The sequence below is a fragment of the Cetorhinus maximus genome, chromosome 3, assembly GCF_964194155.1.
Source record: "Cetorhinus maximus chromosome 3, sCetMax3.hap1.1, whole genome shotgun sequence".
In the NCBI taxonomy this organism is placed as follows: domain Eukaryota; kingdom Metazoa; phylum Chordata; class Chondrichthyes; order Lamniformes; family Cetorhinidae; genus Cetorhinus; species Cetorhinus maximus.
The window spans coordinates 66163996-66183632 of NC_135881.1; the positions used below are offsets into that span (position 1 = coordinate 66163996).

Genomic DNA, 19637 nt, shown 5'->3' on the forward strand with positions numbered 1-19637 from the left:
GGGATGTAGAGGTGTTCTTTATTTCATTTGAGAAGGTAGCTAAACAGATGAAATGGCCACAAGAAATCTGGACATTGCTTTCACAGTATAGGTTGGTAGGTAGAGCTCATGAGGTATATGCATTGCTGTCAGAAGTACTGGTGAATTATGAGACAGTAAAGAGGCTATTTTGAGTGCATATGAGTTGTTCTCCAGAGGTAGTGTGCAAGAAAGTGTGGTAATAAGTGGAAATCTATTTCACTGTGGAAGGTGAAATTTAAAAGGTAAGTTGAAAACAGGTGAGGTGATTGTTGGAGTAATGGAAAAATTGCCCATTGCAGGGGTTAACTTATCTTAGATAATGATATAGTTGGGTAACAGATGTTGGTGATGCCTACTGTAGTTGAGCAGCCTGTGGAGGTGCATTCAACAGAGATGTTGCAGAAAGAACATTCTGGATTGTTTCCAGATTGTGTAGTAATGAGATCACACAGTCACAGGAAGAGGAGGAATCTAAAAGACAGGGGAAAGATGCTGAAATTCAATTAGCTAAATCTGTTTTTGAAAAGATTGTGCTGGAAGAGAAGGTTGAAGAGAATAAGGTGGAAGTGTTTAGTTCAGTTAAATTGGTAGAGTTACAGCAGAGGGAGTCACAAATAAATAAGTTATATCAGATAGCTTATTTAGAAACAGAGGCAGAATGTATTCCAGAATGTTATCACCTTAAAGGTAATGTGTTAATGAGGAGGTGGAGATCATCTCATGTTTCAGCAGATGAAAAATGGGAGGTAGTTCATCAAATAGTTATACCGTCTGGATACAGAAATTAAATAATAAGAGTGGCCCATGAAATTATATTAGTGGGACATTTGGGAATTAGGAAAATACAGGCAAAAATACAAAAATGTTTTTATTGGCCTGGATTGCATAAAGATGTAGTCAAATTCTGTAGATCATGTCACACATGTAAGGTGACAGGAAAACCTCAAGCAGTGATTAAACCTGCACCTTTAATTGTGATTCAAGCATCTGAGGAACCTTTTACTAGGGTGCTGATTGATTGTGTAGGGCCCCTCCCCAAGACTAAAAGTGGAAATCAGTACTTGCTGACAATTATGGATGTGTCTGCAAGATTTACGGAAGTGATACTTTAATGAAATATTACAGCAAAGAGAATTGAAGAGGAGTTGGCTACATTTTTTTTTACAATATATGGGTTACCGAAAGAAATACAGTTGGATCAAGGTTAGAATTGCATGACACAGCTGTTTAAGGGAGGAATGAACAGCCTGGGGATAAAGCAATTTAAGTCATCAGCTTATCACCCAGAAGCACAAGGTGCTTTAGAGAGATGGCATCAACTTTAAAATCATGACGAGAGCTTATATTAGAAGACTATCCGCAGGACTGGAATTGGGGGATTGCATTCTTGTTATTTGCTATAAGGGATGGTTCCAATGAATCAACAGGATTTAGTCCACTTGAATTAGTCTATGGTCATGAAATAAGGGGGCCACTTAATTGATTCAGGAAAAGTTAGTTGCTCAGGATTCAGAAACTACTCTCCTGGATTATGTGACAAACTTCAGAGAAAGATTGAATGGAGCATGAGAGTTTGCTAAGGAACATTTAAAGATGTCACAGCAGGTGATGAAGGCAAAGGCAGACAAGAGGGCCAAAGCCCATACTTTTGTTGCTGGGGAGAAAGTGTTAGTTTTGTTACCAGTGTTAGGTGAACCACTAAAGGCAAGGTTTAGTGGGCCTTACAGGATTGAAAAGGAATTGAGTCATGTAAATTATTTAATAAATACTCCAGATAGAAGAAAGAAGCAGAGGGTGTGTCTTGTAAATCAGCTTAAAAAGTACTTTGACAGGGAAGATAACCAAAAGGTGGTATTAGTGGTGGTAAATAAGGGGAAAGAGATAGAAATGAAGGATTCTGAAATTGATTTCCCTCTAATCAAACTAGGATACTGGAAACATGGATACTGGACTGAAATGACTTCCGTTGATACAAAGGATTTGTATATATTGGTATGTTAATGCATGTGCCTAGTGGCATAACAATTTTGTGTATATAGTTAAGTATAGCAAGTAATGAAAGATGGGTTGAGAAAATGAAGCTGTCTTTTAAAATTATGATAGTTCATTTTTCCATAAGGATGGAGGTGTCACGAAACTATCATATTTTTCATAATATTATTGTGGGATATTGTAAAGTAGGCTTGTGTGTGTTTGGATCTATGTGATTTAATTAAATTAAAGATGGATATATTAAAAGGTTTAGGTGTAAAATGGCATTTGAAATGTGAATGAGTGAGCTAGGGTAAAGTCAGCAGATAGGGTGTGAATTAAATTTGCATTTTTAGATAAGGGGAAAAGTTGTTTGATTTTCAAAGAGACATGATAAGGTTTTTACAACTGGAAAGGTAAATAAGGCAAGGTTATTCTGTTGATTTTTCTCAAAAGTGCTGACCATAATGACAATATAAAAGATTTTTATATCATGGGAAAAGTAAATTCCAAAGACATGGGGGAACAGTGGGATTTACAAATCAAAGGAGGAGAAATATATTTAAAGAAGGATGGAAGGCTGTGTGGGTGTGGCCAAGTGAGATCCGAAAGGTACACTCTGTAAAACAGAGCTTGGGAAAAGCCTCCAGCCACTTTGCAGAAGTCTGCTGTTCCAGTAACCAAAGGTGTGTCAAAAACCTTTTGAATTACACTGTCGAGTATGTGCTTGTGGTAACCTTGCTGGATTGACTTAATAAATTTAAAATCTATTTTAAAAGGGGTGTAGTTGGGGGTTTGGTTAATTAGGAATTTTTAAAATCTCTAAAGGTGTTAGTGGACTCATTACTTCTGAATTCAGTGCACAAACCTTCTCATAATAATTACAAATTGCAAAACCATTGTGATAGAATGGGCAAGTTTCCCTTGTGGATTTGGCCAGCCTAGAAAATATCACATGCCGTACCATAACACCTTCCTCAACCCTCATGCACTGCACAATGACTACTGGTCATTATTCAACCATCATATACTTCAGAAGAACTAATAACCATTGGCTCACCCAGTAAACGCTGCAAACTTAAAGTTGATTTTTGGTTTGGGCACAGCATAATGATAGCATAAATATTAATTAATGATTGTATTACAAAAATAGATGTGACTCAAAATACTCAAGGGGTTTTACAGTCACCAGCAGATTTAGATTCCTTACTTTTTGGACACATTTGAGATACTTACTGATTCTTTTGTTAATGTGTAGTGGACTTTTTTAAGGTCTGTAACAGGACACCAGATTTCAGCTATTAAACACTTCTGGGTAATGTCAATGTTACAAAGGTTTAGCGTGTAATAAATTGCCTTCATCTTCTTGACTTTAACATTCCACTTGTGAACATCCTTAGCAGCAGAGAGCAGCAAATTGTTACGGTGCTTTTCTGTCTGGTCAAGTATCTGTTCGAAGAATGAAAGAATTAGTCTTAGCATAATTAAAGATCAGTTTTGATGCACATCACTATCAGTGTAAATTAAAAAAAAGCTCTCATTTACATAATGAACTCTAGATTGCAACACACAAAGACTAATCAAAGATACTTTCTTCGTGCTCAAACAAATCACAATTTAAGAGGCCAGAGCAATTATTGGGTAATGCACTGAAGAATATATAGCAACTGGCCAAAGACCAATTACAGCATGCAACCTGTGGCTCATCTGTATATGTTGTGATAATTATCAAATTTGTTTATCTTTTATGTTAAAATGAAATTAATTCAAAAATTCAAAAAAACAAACAAGACTAGCAGGAGGTGCTTTTAAATATTTGATAGTCTAAAGAAAAACAGCTGCACAATATTTTCATTTTTGCCACCTTTAACATTGAAAAACTGTGCGAATTAGCAAGATTTGTTGTCAAGGTGATCTTTCTTGTGCATTTATTGGATAGTTACATTGGTAGTTAGAATTCTCTGCCTAATAATTGATCAATCTGCAATCAGTCAAACCGAATGACAAAATAAAATGAGGGAATGCACATTTTATTAATTTTGCTAAAACTTTAAGTTATTACAGAAATTATTTATTTAAACAGTAAAATGCAATGAACATCAATGGGAAATAAAAGATTTGCAATAAAACAATTACAAATACCCTGTCAAGAAGGAAAGCCCAATGGCACATTACAATCCTTCAATTTTTTTGCTAAAACAAACGTTTGTGTAAAGGAGAAACTTTAGCACTGAATTATATACTCTAGATATTTAGCTGGTTAACATCTGAGCTGGTATTGTCAGACAATACTGAGTACTTTTGGTTAAAGCTTAATTGCAGAAGAGTTATACAAAGTGAAACTATAGGAATAAAATAGAACATGCTGAAACTTACAACAAGCCATTTGACATTTTGAGACCATTATTAGACCGAATGAAGGGCTGCAAGCAAAACACCTTTCTCTTATAAATCATAATCAATCTGCTATACATTCAGAACTTCCTTTTTCATGACAACCACAGGAGAGTAAAGTTGGAATTTTCTGACCCCTGTTGGCGTCGGGCGCCATGGCAGGTGTGAGAGGACAATATGACGAGAAGACCAAAAATCAGTTTTACGCCATTGTGAAACCAGTTTGCAATTGTCTGCTCCGCCCGTCAATGGCAGGCCATGTTTCCTGCCGCCAGACGTCGGGAATGCCATTTTAATATATTTGCATCTAATTATAAGCCCTGCTCGCCAAAATCATCCCCCCGCACTGGAGCATCTGGCTACACGCTGACATGTTTCACAACTGTATATAAGTGAGGTGCACCTGGCGAGCTGCACTTTGCTTGAGATTTCGAGGTTTGTTTGCCCACCTTCCTTTGGGCAGCATTCGCAGTGATCAGTGCCAGGCTTCAAAGGCAGCACCACATCACTTTTAGGGGGGCTCATAGGCAGGTCTCTAACTACCAGACCAGCAGTAAGGCGGGGGTAGCTTTTCAACAGCTGTAGGGCTAAGGCTTGTTTGGGGAAGGAGGAGAAGTGGCCTCAGGCCAGGGAAGAGATTTCAGGGCGGGGGCTGTACTGGGATAGGGGGGCACATGTTTATCTGTACAAGTGGCTTCAAAATGGTACGGTCTGAGATGGCAGTCTCCAGAGGAGATGAGGCCAGATGGTGATGTGAGGTTTTGTGTGAGAGAGTGAGTGGTGGTGTCCCTTGAGCTGGCAGTGAGTGAGATGCCAGTGAATGTGCGATGGGCTTATGAGTGTGTGAGCTGAGAGTGATGAGATGGTTGACTTAACCTGGCGGCATGCTTGAGATTATTCATCCTTTTTCTGCACTGGATGCCTCTTGTGTGCAACATTGGCACTGGCCAACTCTGCCACCACCTCCCAAGCCGGAGTGGTGAGACTGCTGGGCCTCCTGCAGCCAGAGCGGGGGTAGAGGACATTGTGGCAGGCCCCCATGTCTTCCAGAAGGCATCCCAGGGGCTTATCACCAAATTGGGGGGCTGCATTCTTCCTGGCTTTTGGGGCCATGTCTTCACTGGTGCCCCCCTGGGCTGCAAGTATTGAGAAGTGTGTGTGCAACTGCAGTTTAAATATGGTGCCCTGCTTGAGGAAGTGGTGAAGTAACGGTGTGGCGGGCAAATCAGAGGCCACCCACCAGCAAGATAGTGTGTTTCCTTTGGCTGCATAGGGTGTGAAAAGCCGCCATTGCGGCTGGTGGGTTAAATGTCCTTTTTCCTGCCCGCTACCACACTCGGGGCGGAATCATCCCAGATTTGCACTAAGTTTTCCCATCTATAGCTATATTTGCTTTTCTGCTTTTAATTTATTGTCCAGCATACTAAGACATGCTTTTTATAATGGCCGGGATGTTTCGGCCCCGTCGTGGGCAGGACCTGCCGCGGGCGAGGTGGCGCCCCAGCTAGAAGTCCATTGACTTGCGGCGGGACCGGAAGATCCCAGCGGTGGGTGGCTACAGGAAATCTTGCCCCATATCTATAATAGATGTTTGTTCAAAATAACATTTTTATGTTGTTTCTCCGAGGAAGGATAATTTTTTTTAACTGTGTGGATAATACGACAGAAACTGGCACTAATCCAGGCATTAGTTCAACTGCCCAAATCTCTTCCCAGATCCTTGTATGTTGTATCCTGAATGGATATTAATGTTTGACTAAGTGTCAGCTATCTCTGTCATCTATTCCTCCTAGAATCTACAGGTTTCTAAAACCTCTACAAGGGCCAGAATTTAAGCTGAAACTGATGGACTCTGTGTTAGCCAAAATGGCGTCAGAATCCGATTCCAAAAGACCTGCCCCCAAACTCGGCACCTCCCATTTTTTCTGGGGGTGGCAGGATGTGAACGGAGGTGAGAGGCATTTCACATATCCGAGATTCATGGAGGCAGCAGCACATTTAAAAGTGCTGCTGCCTTCAATCAGAAACAATTTCATTACCAGGATCACCAACTGGGGCAGTTGAATTAATTTCTGATTGTTCTAGCTATTTTAGAACCATCACTCATACATAGGTGAAACATTTTCTTCCTGTGCTGTAAATTTGTATGGGTCCATTGTAATGGAATAAAAAAGTGATCTCTTGGTTCGCAGCAGCCAATCACAGATTTAGCTCATTAGTGACATCAACCAAGTGACAATCTTTTGATCCAGCTGAGAGATATATCGGGAGGAAAATTAGTTCTCCTAATAGATAAATTTTCAAAAATTGTATGTTTTTAATTTAAAATAATTGAGGCTACTTTGCTCTGAAAGTAAACTCCTGCCTATGACACTATGCTCCCTTAAATATCCTTGTTGCCAAATTTATTAGCCTCCATTAATATGTTTAATCAATTGTATACCCAGCTCCCATGTAGAAGCCATAAATGCTCATGTGCTAAAACCCTTAGCTTTGATATTTAGTTTAGTTTAAGAGTTGATCCCCAACTCGTGGTATTTAACACAAAATGGTCTAAATCTATTGGAGTTTTTCGAAGTGGTTAGGTACCCTTTTGGAGGGGGCCAGGTATCCCTTTGGAGTTGGTAAGGGTAGACAAGCATGTGTGTTAAAAAAAAAATGGATAAAGTCTATGGTGCTGACAAGGTGTCAAGCAATTTAAATGCGCTGTTCTTTAAATTTCGAAAAAAAACCAGCCTGCAGTTGGAAACAATTGATGCTTCCTGAGGGATACCAGTATAGGATTAGTGCTGCTTGATTGCTTCCAAAACCTATCATTATCATGAAGCTCTGAAGAAGAGCCATACGGACTCGAAACGTTAACTCTTTTTTTCTCCACAGATGCCATTAGACCTGCTGGGTTTTTCCAGCGTTTTGTGTTTTTGTTTTAGATTCCCAGCATCTGTGGTATTTTGCTTTTACCTATCATTATCATAGTGGGGATCTGTAAGTTCAGTTTGATTGACAATTCCAAGGGGTTTATAAAAGGATTAGCTGTCTGTGATATGGGGCTATAATTACAAATGTTTGCTTTTATGAGGCATTAAGTACTTGAAGGGATTTGAATGTATTATCATTATCAATGACAGTGTTTTTTAATATAGTAACTTCTGTATTAGACTCGAATAACCACATCCATCAGAATCCACCCAGCATGCCATGGACGTTCCTCCAGGGTCACGTTGCCGTCAGGCTGAAGCATCCCCTGCTCCTTGGATGTCCGCGATGTGAGCAATGCCCTGCTGGTATTAGACTCGAACTTTATTTTTTGTAATCTGAGAATGGCTTCTGAAGTCTACCCATGGTGGAAGTTGGGTGAGTTGGTATGGAGGGGTAAAGGGTGGCGGGTGGGGAGAGCATGAGTTGGCATTAAGTTGGCATAGGGGATATAAAGGGCCCTGGGGATGGGTGGACACAGAGGGTATGAGGGACCATGGCATGAATTGGCATGGATTTTGCGGGGTGGGGGGCGGGTGTGCGGGGGCGGTGAGGTCTAGAGGGCTGTGTTTTGTTTTAGTTTGTTTTAGTTTTTATTACAACTTGACAGCCCCTGTGGCTGCCAGTGCACTGTTTCTGAGGGTGGCAGGCCCTGACTCCAGTTATCACCCATCCATGAAAATTAGGCTGCTTGGGGATGTTTCCCCTGAGTTGGGCTTGAGAGTTAGGAATTTTCCCGACTCTGTGCACTCGACTAGGGACCAAAAATTTGTGTGTCACTTCTTGACTTACTTTATATTCTCCCCAGCACTTTTTAAATTTCTCTTGCATTAGGGGTCCTAGTGGTTCACCCAGGTTTCTTTACAATATATTAAAATTTCTCAGTGAGTCACCACTTATCACACAATAATTATTATGCCTGTAGATGGCACTGTTACAGGTGTTTTCAATATTAAATATCATATAACATCACACCCCACAACAATACCATGCAATTTGAAACTATCAAGGTACCTGTACGCATTTCTACTCTATTGTCACTAAATGGCTTTGCATCGATGTTCTTGAGTTTAAGGTAAATTTAAAAAATTGTGAGCTGTAATGTCATTTTATATGCAAATTTACTGCGGTAACTTCCAGTTTTTTTCTATGCCAAAATATTGATCTCAGTACTCATGTAACATCTGGCACTGATCAGGACACCCCCACATCCTCATATGCACTGAGTATAATTTTGGCCCCAAGTGAACATTAGTCCCATTTTTACCAACCCCACATGTCTATGGGCGGAATTGTCCCAGATTTTCACTAGGTGTGGTAGCGGGCGGGAAAAGTGTTTTACCCGCTGGCCGTTTGGGGGCTTCTCACGCCGTATTGTCCCAATCCCGCTGCATAAATTATGCATTCCCAGGAAACATGTGGTTTTGATGGCAGGCGGGCTCTCATTCGCCCGCCATGCCATCACTTTGCTGCTTCATCATGCCAGGCGCCATATTTAAAGTGCAGCCATGTGCACATCTCTCAGCATTTCCAGCCCAGGACTGCTGCACGGACGACATGGCCACAAAAGGCAAGAAAACTGCGGTCTCCCCCACCCTCGGTTTAATGACACATCCCTCGAGCACCTTTTGGATGCAATGGAGGCCCACCGTGATGTCTTCTACCCCCGCTGTAGTCGTAGGAGGGGTAGCAACTTCATTAATCCAGCTTGGGGGTCATTGGCAGTGGTGGTCAGTGCCAATGCTCTGCAAAACAGGACAGCCACCCAGTGCCACAACAAGATGAATGGTCTCATCTGTTCATTACCCCCCCTCCCTCTCTCTCCCCCCTCCCTCTCTCTCCCCCCTCCCTCTCTCTCCCCTCCTCCCTCTCTCCCCCCCTCCCTTTCTCTCCCCCCCCTCTCCTTCCCTCCCTCTCCCTCCCTCTCTCTCCCTCCCTCCCTCTCCCTCCCTCCCTCTCTCTCCCCCCCTCCCTCTCTCTCCCCCCACCTCCCTCTCTCTACCCCCCTCTCCCTCTCTCTCCCCCCACCTTCTCATCAGGCTAAGTCACTCTTCTCATTACCCTCATCTCACACACTTACAAACCCATCACACATCCACAGTGATCTCACACCTCAAGTGACAACACCACAAACTCTCACACACACCCTCACATCTCCATCAGGTTCATATCCTCTGGAGCTCACATCCTCATCCTGTCCATGTCTTCGCTCACCTCACAAACATTTCATGCAGTGTCATGTGTCCTACTCCCACTCTCTCCATCTGTTTTCATGCAGGAGAACCTGGCTCACAACATCAGGGAGAGGCCCCAGACTGCGGGTGAAGTGGCCCACATTAGGCCGCTCACCCACTTTGAGGAGCGTGCCATTGTGTTGACTGGTGAGGATGTGGACCGTGCCTGTGGCGATGGTGAGGTCGGCAGCAACCACACTTGTGAGGATCCTGCACCACATCATCCCTCTCTCAATGCATCTGTGAGTGCTTTCTCTCCTGCTTTTGACTCTGCTGCCATGCACTAATTATCTCTACTTTGGTTCACAGGGAGCTCTGCCAAGCGACTGACACCCTCAGTCAGCCAGTCCCTCAGCTCCATCCACAAACTCACCTCCAGCCAAGAGGACACCTCTTCCATTGAAGAGCTGGAAATAAGCAGCCTGGAAGACCTGTCAGAGCACTTACCCACACCCTCTACCAGCGCAGAGACACGCACCTCAATGGAACCTGGATCTAGAGCAGGCATGGGTTCACAATCTGGTGGTCAGCACACGGACACGTGTCCACAGCAGGATGAGGCAGGTTCAGCCAAACTCCCCAGCACTCAGAGGACTGCTGGGGAAGAGGTATCTGTGAGGTGCGGGTTAGATGATGAGCCTCTGGATTCGGCCTCCCTACTCATCGTGGAGAGTCAACAGAAGGCGGGAGAACATCACCCAGAGCTGTTGGAAGCCCTCAACAAAGTGTCACATGAGTCAGAGGGTTGTGTCTGCCTGCTCTCTGATGAAGTGGTGCCCACATGTGCGCATGTGGAGGTCTCCATGGGGAGAATGGCGGACACCATGGAGACCTTGGTGCAGAGGAATGCAGAGATGTGCATAGACCTGCATTCCATCGCTATAGCCATGGATGAGTTCCTGCAGTGGTGATGAGAGAGGGAAATGGGGCACCTTGTCATCTGCCCAGGTGTTCCTTCCCCTCAAGGAGTCAGGCCGGGGCCCTCGGGCACCCGAAAGGAGGAGGAGCGGCAGCTGGACACCCCTGAGTCATCTTCTCAGGAATCTCAGAGGCTATCCTCTCCCTCTGAGTCCCCTTCACCTGTGACCCCCTTAGCCATGTCTTTTGTCACTGCAGAGGGAGCAGCTGGCCTACAGGAGGACAGCCAAAGCAAATCAGGGCCCACAAGGCATCGGCTCTCCAAATGCTCTGCAAAATATCTCCAAAGGCATCAGAGGCAACAGCCCAAACCATTGCATAGGCTGTCTCCACCCCTGCTTCAGATGTCAGGGCAGCAATTAGAAGTCTAAGGCATTCAAAAGAAATTCTGATCACAGTTGATTGCATGGGTGAAAACCTTTTGTCACTTTACAATCTGGAAATATATTCACTTTCAATGAATAACATGTAATGGTGTCTTTCAGCTTCATTGACAGGCTTCCTGAGTCCTCTCACTGCATTCCCCCTGATCAACCAGCAGTTCAGCTGCACACAGCTGGCCCATGAGTGATCCTGGAGGCAGAAGTGTGTGTGTGTGTTTGGCAAGGCCTTTCGGAGCCTCGTGCAAGCACTCTCCCATGCACACGGATCCTTCCTTAAACACACTCATCTCAGTGTCCTGAGCATTTTCAACACTTCCTCCTAGGATTCGTTTTCAGTTGGCCATCTCCACCCACCCACTGATCACACTCCTATGCAGCACCTGATCTCACCCACCACGACTCTCGTTTCACTTTTGATTTAGCCAGCATGTTATTGCTCCTGCTTTTCTTTCATTCCCCCAGTCATCCATTTCCTTTGCTCCACTACTGTCCAACCCCCTGGCATCAACTTCCACTTCCCCTCCGTGACCTACCAGCCACAACCTTTTTCTTTCAGGGATTTCCGGGTGAACATGCACGTTCCCTTCCTTCTCGAAAATCTCACCCCATCCACATTAACCTCCCGATCTCTTCCTTCCTACTCCCAGGGTCCGCGTCTACCTCCGAGTCCCCACCAACCACCCTCGCCGTCCCTTCTACTGAGACCATTGAACCCTCACCCTCCTGGACTACCATCTCACTCTGCCCTTGGTCATTCTCACCATTCCGTCATACCATGCCCACTGCCCACCCTCAGTTCGCTCCCCAGGAGGTAGTCATGGACTCAACAGATCCCTCCATTGCACATTCACCTGAACATCCCACCATGCATACTCTTTCCCCCCTTGGAACTCCTTCCCCCCACCAGACTCCCTCCCCCACTCAGTCCTTCCCCTCCCTAGACTCCTTCCTCCACCCTTACTTCTTCCTCCACCCTTACTCCTTCCCCTCTTCGCACTCCTTCCTTCCCCCCACTGGGCTCCTTCCCCACCCCCCCCTCCCACCCCACCCCCCCCAGGCTCCTTCCCCCCACTGGGCTCCTTCCCCTCTCTACAATCCTTCCTCCTCCCCACCCCCAGACTCCTTTATCCCCCTGGACCCCTTCCCCTCTCCACACTCCTTTCTCCCCCTGCACTCCTTCCTACTGCTCCTTTCCCTCTCTGCACTCCTTCCCCACTCCAAACTCCTTCCCTTACACCTTCCGCCCCCCCCTTTAAACCTACCTCCCCAGTTGCCGTCTTCTCCCTGTTACCCCCTCCTCCCCCTGTAGTCCCTCCCGACACCTTCTTTCCACCCTCAACCTCATCAACCCGACACCTTCATTCACCCCTCCCAATCTCATCCCTCTGTCACCTTTGGTACCTCTTTCCCAACCTCACACCGCCTGTCCCGACACCGCTTCCTCTGTCAGTTGATCCTAGACCTTCCTCTCCCACCCAACCGGTAGATCTTCCTCTCTCAAACACAGCTGGGCCTTCCTCTCTCAAACACAGCTGGGCCTTCCTCTCTCAAACGCAGCTGGACCTTCCTCTCTCAAACGCAGCCGGGCCTTCCTCTCTCAAACGCAGCCGGGCCTTCCTCTCTCAAACGCAGCCGGGCCTTCCTCTCTCAAACGCAGCCGGGCCTTCCTCTCTCAAACGCAGCCGGGCCTTCCTCTCTCAAACGCAGCCGGGCCTTCCTCTCTCAAACGCAGCCGGGCCTTCCTCTCTCAAACGCAGCCGGGCCTTCCTCTCTCAAACGCAGCCGGGCCTTCCTCTCTCAAACGCAGCCGGGCCTTCCTCTCTCAAACGCAGCCGGGCCTTCCTCTCTCAAACGCAGCCGGGCCTTCCTCTCTCAAACGCAGCCGGGCCTTCCTCCCTCAAACACATCTGGGCCTTCCTCCCTCAAACACAGCTGGGCCTTCCTCTCTCAAACACAGCTGGGCCTTCCTCTCTCAAACACAGCTGGGCCTTCCTCTCTCAAACACAGCTGGGCCTTCCTCTCTCAAACACAGCCGGACCTTTCATTTCACCCCCTCGACCATCATCCGTTGTGAGCAAACCCTCAACTGTGACTTTCCACCTTCCGTGAGCTGTTTCGTGGTGGAGCCACATCCATCAGAATTCACCCAGCATGCCATGGACATTCCTCCAGGGTCTCGCTGCTGTCAGGCTGCAGCATCCCCTGCTCCTCGGATGTCCGCGATGTGAGCAATGCCCTGCTGGTAAGTTCTGACTCCTGCACGCCACACTTTCCAAGACGTGTTCTGCACCGGTGTGTTTTGCCGCTGATGTGGGCTGACGATTGTAAACTGGTTTCACGACACCATGAAACTGATTTTTGACTTTTCACTATGTTGCCCGCTCATGCCGTCGAACATGCCCGATGCCAGCCAGCACGGAAAATTCTGCCCTCTGTTTCTGTCCCTCACCCTTCCCTACTAATTTGTTTCCCAGCTTCCCCCTCTTCCAATAAGTCTGATTCCTGTCTTTCCTCTGCTGAGAGACTTTGATAGCCTAGTGCCCATATCTCCACTCAGCCACCCAGAAGGAAAAAACAGTTCAGACCAGTACTTTTATTTTCCAGTTTTTACTGGTGTTCCATTTTAAGCTATACAAGACCAGTTCGGACCAGAATTCTTATTTCCCCATTTTTACTGTTTTTTCCTTCTGGGCACTGTGTCTTTTTTATTCATTCATGGGATGTGGGCTTCGCTGGCTTGGCCAGCATTTATTGCTCATCCATAATTGTCCTTGTGAAGGTTCAAAATCTATCCCATTTAGCACGATGGTAATGCCACACAACATGATGGAGGGTATCCTCAGTGTGAAGCTGGGACTTCATCTCCACAACCACTATGCGGTGGTCACTTCTAGCGATACTGTCATGGACAGATGCATCTGTGGCAGGCAGGTTGGTAAGGATGAGGTCAAGCAAGTTTTCCCCTCTTGTTAGTTCCCTCACCACCTGCCGCAGACCCAGTCTAGCAGTTATGTCATTTAGGACTCGCCCAGCTTGTTCAGTAGTTGTGCTATCAAGCCACTCTTGGTGATGGACATTGAAGTCCCCCTCCCAGAGTACATTCTGTGCCCTTACCACCCTCAGTGCTTCCTCCAAGTGATGTTTGATATAGAGGAGCGCTGATTCATCAGCTGAGGGAGGGTGGTACGTGGTAATCAGTAGGAAGTTTCCTTGCCCATGTTTGACCTGATGCCATGAGACTTCATGGGGTCCGGAGTCGATGTTGAGGATTCCCACGGCAACTTTCTCTTGACTGTATATCACTGTGCCGCCACCTCTGCTGGGCCTGTCCTGCCGGTGGGACAGGACATATCCAGGGATGGTGATGGTGATGTCTGGGACATTATCTTTAAGGTATGATTCTGTGTGGATGACTATGTCAGGCTGTTGCTTGACTAGTCTGTGAGACAGCTCTCCCAATTTTGGCACTAGCACCCAGATGTTAGTAAGGACGACTTTGCAGGGTTGATTGGGCTGAGATTGCCATTGTCGTTTCCGGTGCCTAGGTTGATGCCAGGTGGTCTGTCCCAGTTTCATTCCTTTTTTGTGACTTTGTAGCGGTTTGTTACAACTGAATGGCTTGCAAGGCCACTTCAGAGGGCATTTTAAGAGTCAATTGCATAGCTGTGGGACTGGAGTCACATGTAGACCAGACCAGTTAAGGACACAGATTTCCTTCCCTAAAGGACATTAGTTTCCCCAGTTCCCCTCCATCATCTGTTCATTGTCTCACACCTTTCTCCTTTTATCTCTCTATGCCAAGCATCTCTCACTTATTCCTACCTCCCTCTCTTCCCCTTTCTCCTTCCCTCATCCTCTTTCTCTCCCTTCCTTTCCCTCTCTGCACCCTTCAACTCTTCCCCCTTTCTCTCCACCCTCCCCTCTTCCCTTTCATCCTCATCCTTTTCCCTTCCCCTGTGTTGGCACAGCTAATTGCCTTTCCTAATCTTTCCTAAAAGAAAGAATGTCTTGTACTTGTATCATGCCTTTCTCCGCCGCAAGAACATTTCAAAGCACTTTCCAACTAACAATGAACTTTTGAACTGTTCTAATGTGGGGAAAAACAGCAGCCAATATGCACAGCATAAACTGCCACAAACAGCAATGTGATAATGATCAGATAATGTTTTTGTGATGTTGATTGAGGGACAAATATGGACCACAACATCTGGGATAACTGCTCTTCTTCAAAGAAGTGCCACAGAATCTTTTACACCCACCTCTTTCAGGAGTCCCTGAACGCCAGCTTAACTTTTACACTTAACACCTAGAATGGGATTTGAACCCAGAATCTCTTAACTTTGAGTTAAGAGTGCTACCAATTGAGCCAACACTGAATATCAGGAGACTGTGCTTACACAACACTATGGGAGATTGACTAGTTATTAAATTAATAGTTTGGAGGAATACCAAAGAAGGAGAGTGGCAGGAGGTGGTGCTGGACAAACATTTCATCTCACAGTCAGATCATTTTAGAAAGCAATTTATTCATATTAGAGTTAACTATTTTTTTAAAAAAAACAGTACTGTAGTATTAGTTATTTTTCACATGTGTCTTGCCAACAGATGCCAAAAACAATAAAAATCATTAATTAAAATGACAATTTATGTATGAAAATAAAGTAGTTTTGGTACTTGAAGTACTAGACAGCTTATTGGAAAAAAATATTGTTTTCAGAATTGTTGCAGGTCAGTTACTGAATGAAAGAGTTAGAAAGGTGGAAGAAGATTATTGGATTTATTTTATCAGGTGATTTTGTTTGGCTTCATTAATGATAACAATCTTAGAATATAACAGGAGATTTTTCAGATGACCACGTCTAAAACTCAAAGAATCTCTTTTTGATTACTGTATTATGTTCAAGTAGTCCCTTAAAATTAGAAGTTTTTTTTTACTTGTATACAAATATTAATATATTTTTGTCGAACATAACACTGCTAAATTTTCTGGTTTTCCTCTTTTTCACAATGTCCATGGTCAATGGCACAATATCATAAATAGTCACTGGTTATTTTAGTGGAATAAATTCTACAATCCAAGTCTCACCAAAAACAGAAAAAAATATTCAAACACATGCGCTAGTGTTCAGTGGAACCAAGCACCAGCTGTAACCGTAGCAACTTGCACCCAATAACTCTTTTTGAGCTTTCAATGGTGTCAGTACCATAAATAAGATACACTTCTTGTACAGTCAATGTAACAGTCAAGGACCCCTCTTATCTGTAACCATGGTAACTATGATGCTACTTTACTGCAGTCTATTAAAAAAATGTTATACAATAGCTTCCAAAACTTAACTAATTTTTTTCACTTTCTTTTTTATCTTTTGGACCAACTGACATGAAACTAAAATATATGGCATATAGAGATAAAAGATAGGAATTTATGAATAACAAGCAGCCCTGTATACCTTCCCGTGACTTCACTACTCACTTTTTTACATGCAATGATGGACAACAACAAATTGTGACTTTTGTTTCACTGCCGTTTCATTTAAAAAAAAATTAGGAATGGTGCAATAGCAAGATTAAATTTTTGAAAAAAAACTCCTCACTTGCTGTTCGAGGTTTCTCTGTTGGGATTTTTGTGTGGATCTCAGTTTAGGCAGCCAGTGGGGCTTATTAGAACCCTGTTTCAATTTTGGTGTTCTGTTGAATTGAAAATAGATTATCCAAACCAGCCATAAGGGGCTGTATGAAAAGCATTCAAGGTAAGTTTTTAAATGATTTTTGTGGGGTGAGTAGAGCATGAATATTCCTTCTGGCCTTACAAAAACTGTCCCATCCATAGCCCTTTCTTCCTTGATCCCTGCTGCTATCACTTGACCCCATCTGCCAACTGCATTTCTGCCATCTTGGCTCTATGGAGGTGGCCTGATTTCCTGGCACACAGCCCCACTCCTCCCATCTGGCAAGCTGCCTTCAGCACTTGTTCAGCACTGGCAGCTCACTAGCAGATCAACAAAATCAGGGTGATTGCCTTGCCTTGGTAAAACTGTAGAAAAATATGCTGGACCTGAGGCAGTTCACAGTAAGGATAATCTTTCCATGAGATACATCTCCACCATTCTTTTTTTCTCTCTCTCTCTTGCTGTCTTGCTTGCCATGGTCTATTTCCTTAACTTTCTCTGCCAGGAATTGTAAATTTATGTAATTCTATGAACATTACATTATACCATTTGAAATTTGAATATTTAAAAACATGAGCCTTTAATTAATTCTGAAGTTTTAAATGGTAGGGTTTAATATGGCTTGATACATATAAATTATATTTTGTTGCCCTCGTATCGCCATTATCCTGCTAGATGTCAAGACAAGAACTGTTCTCCTGCATGGGAAGTTTACTGATGATGGTTTCTGAATATTAGTTTAACTGATGTTGTCATTGTGACATTCCTTAAACAGTAGGCTTTGTTCCCACTAGCACAGGACTGAAATTAAATATATGGATTTTCTTTTTAATACAAAAAGTCACATAATAATCACCTGTCTTGCAAATTGCATTAACTAAAGAAAAGCTTCAGGGGAAGAATTTTACATTGTGTGCGGGCATGCACCTGACACGCCAAAACGTAAAATGACGCGCGATGACGATGGGCATGAGTCCAGACGCCATCGCAAACTTGTGTGATATTTCGTTCGACTGGTGCGCGCCGGAGTCGGCGCCGATAATTGAAAGGCCTATTAAGGCCATTAACAAGGTAATTGAGTTGAACTTTAAGCTGCCCATCCAACCTTACAGTTTGGCGGGCAGGCGAAAAGGCCAAGTGGCCTTTACGTTTTTTAGGAAACCTGGTCCACGAGCGGGACAAAGTTTCCTAAAGCTAATACTAATTAAATAAAAACTTTCTTTTGAAAAGAAAAACATGAGGGGCATGTTTCATTAAATTTTTAATGTCTTTATTTATTTTTTAAAAAAGCTATTCAATCTCCCTGAGGCAGCTCTGTGCCTTGGGGAGATTGAAGGGCTCTTTCGCGTGCATGCGTGAACTGCGCGCTGGACCCGACTCTGCCCCCTCCCCCGCACAGATAATGCTTTACTGCTCGTGATCCACACAGGGCGGGCCTTAATTGACTTGCCCGCATGAAATCGCGGTGCGGAGCCGATCACTGGCAGTGGTCAGCTCGCGACCAACCCCGCTCACTCCTGCTGAGCCTGCCCAATGACTGGAAAGTCCTGGCCCAGGTTTCACTTAATATACAAATTAGTCAAAACTCTTACTGTCATTGTTTGGAAATTTCCTTGAAGTTACTCTTGCTCTAAATTGTACGTTTATGGGACGTGTGGTGGAAACAGTCTTTCACTTACACTTCTGGTGAAGTTAGAGCACTGGAATGGAAGCAGTTCTGAGGAAATTCCCAGCCATGGTGATTATCACAAATTTTGAGTCTGCCTTAGATATTCTCTGGGGCACAGCAGAGCTGGGCACCCCTTTAAGTGGTCTTGGCAATTTATGCTTTTATGAGTATCTCAATATATAATTATACATTAGGGTAACCTGGAGTACAACAATAGAATCCATTGGGATATAATCTGGGTATCATGCCATTCATGTATGCCTTCATGAGTGCTTCTCCAGTCTTTCCGTAGGTGGAGTGCAAAACACTTGGGCAAACAAGGCTTGATGTGAATTGTTAAACAGCTTTATTTTACACAGAGCAAGTGAACATACACAGTAATGGCTCTTCAAGAAAATCACACTTCCCTAATTCAGTCACATGTTTCTTAAATAAAAACACAGAGAAAAATAAACCACATGCCCGGTCCTTTTTGAGGGTGGAATTGCATATTTTTGGCATTACCTTTCTTTCTAGACAATTTCTCCTATCAAAATCACACCTTAAGGTCCTGGCCTGTGCCTTACTGTGTCTTGTTTAAAAATTGACTGACTTCCCTTTCCTATTTAGGTTGCCAGTCAGTGGCAAATCTGTGTCTCCAATTCCTTCCCCCTTCTGAGATTTGCCAATAGGCCTATCAACCAAACTTTCCCAAGAATATTTTCTCAGTCCACCTCATACTGAGCTCACATGGATAGAGTCATTCACATCATACTTTTTTGGCTGTTGGAAATAATTTTTTTACTGTCCCCAGTTATTGTGAATGACAGTAAAGATAGTTGACTCACTGACACATCCCAGTGGTTGTAGAATGTTCTGTATTCACACTTGTGTGAATTGTCTTTGTTTTAAAACACACTACGTAAACGTAATGCATTCCCAAATGCAGCCTCTAAAGAAGAAAAAACAATAACCTAGAATTTGTCAGTGACACATAAACAGCCAAATAGCCACATGAAATAAGAAATAGATTTGATCTGTAAATTTAGGAAGTTGGGAACTATCAGGTTTAGTAAGCTTTAAAGGCAGATTTAATTCATGGTACATTGTACATATTATTATTCAATAAATGGCAGTCCAAGTCTTGAAGCAACTTTGGATAGCATTGTCTGCCTCAAAATTTTGATGTAACATCAAAGCTGCAGTAAATATTTTATGGTGGTGAATTTAAAAATACAGACTGAGCCTATTGATGGTAGTTTCGATTAACAGGGGTTATGTCAACTAATACTCTAATTAACATTCAGATCAAGCTTTAACAATGGTAGAAAACTCAAGAGTGATTGCTATGAGACATAGACTAACTGATCTTTATTTATTCATTCAGGGGATGGTTACATCCATAGAAAGGTACTCATTGTCA

At 43.9% G+C, this 19637-nt stretch overlaps 1 protein-coding gene across 1 annotated transcript in view; it reads right to left on the minus strand.

The window, feature by feature from the left end:
- LOC144674102 (V-type proton ATPase 116 kDa subunit a 1-like) overlaps positions 1-19637 on the minus strand; it is a 215139-nt gene that overhangs the window by 129210 nt on the left and 66292 nt on the right. Inside the window, exon 9 of the mRNA XM_078535614.1 lies at positions 3229-3441. Coding sequence (XP_078391740.1) covers positions 3229-3441 — 213 coding nt within the window. The remainder of the gene's footprint in view (positions 1-3228; positions 3442-19637) is intronic.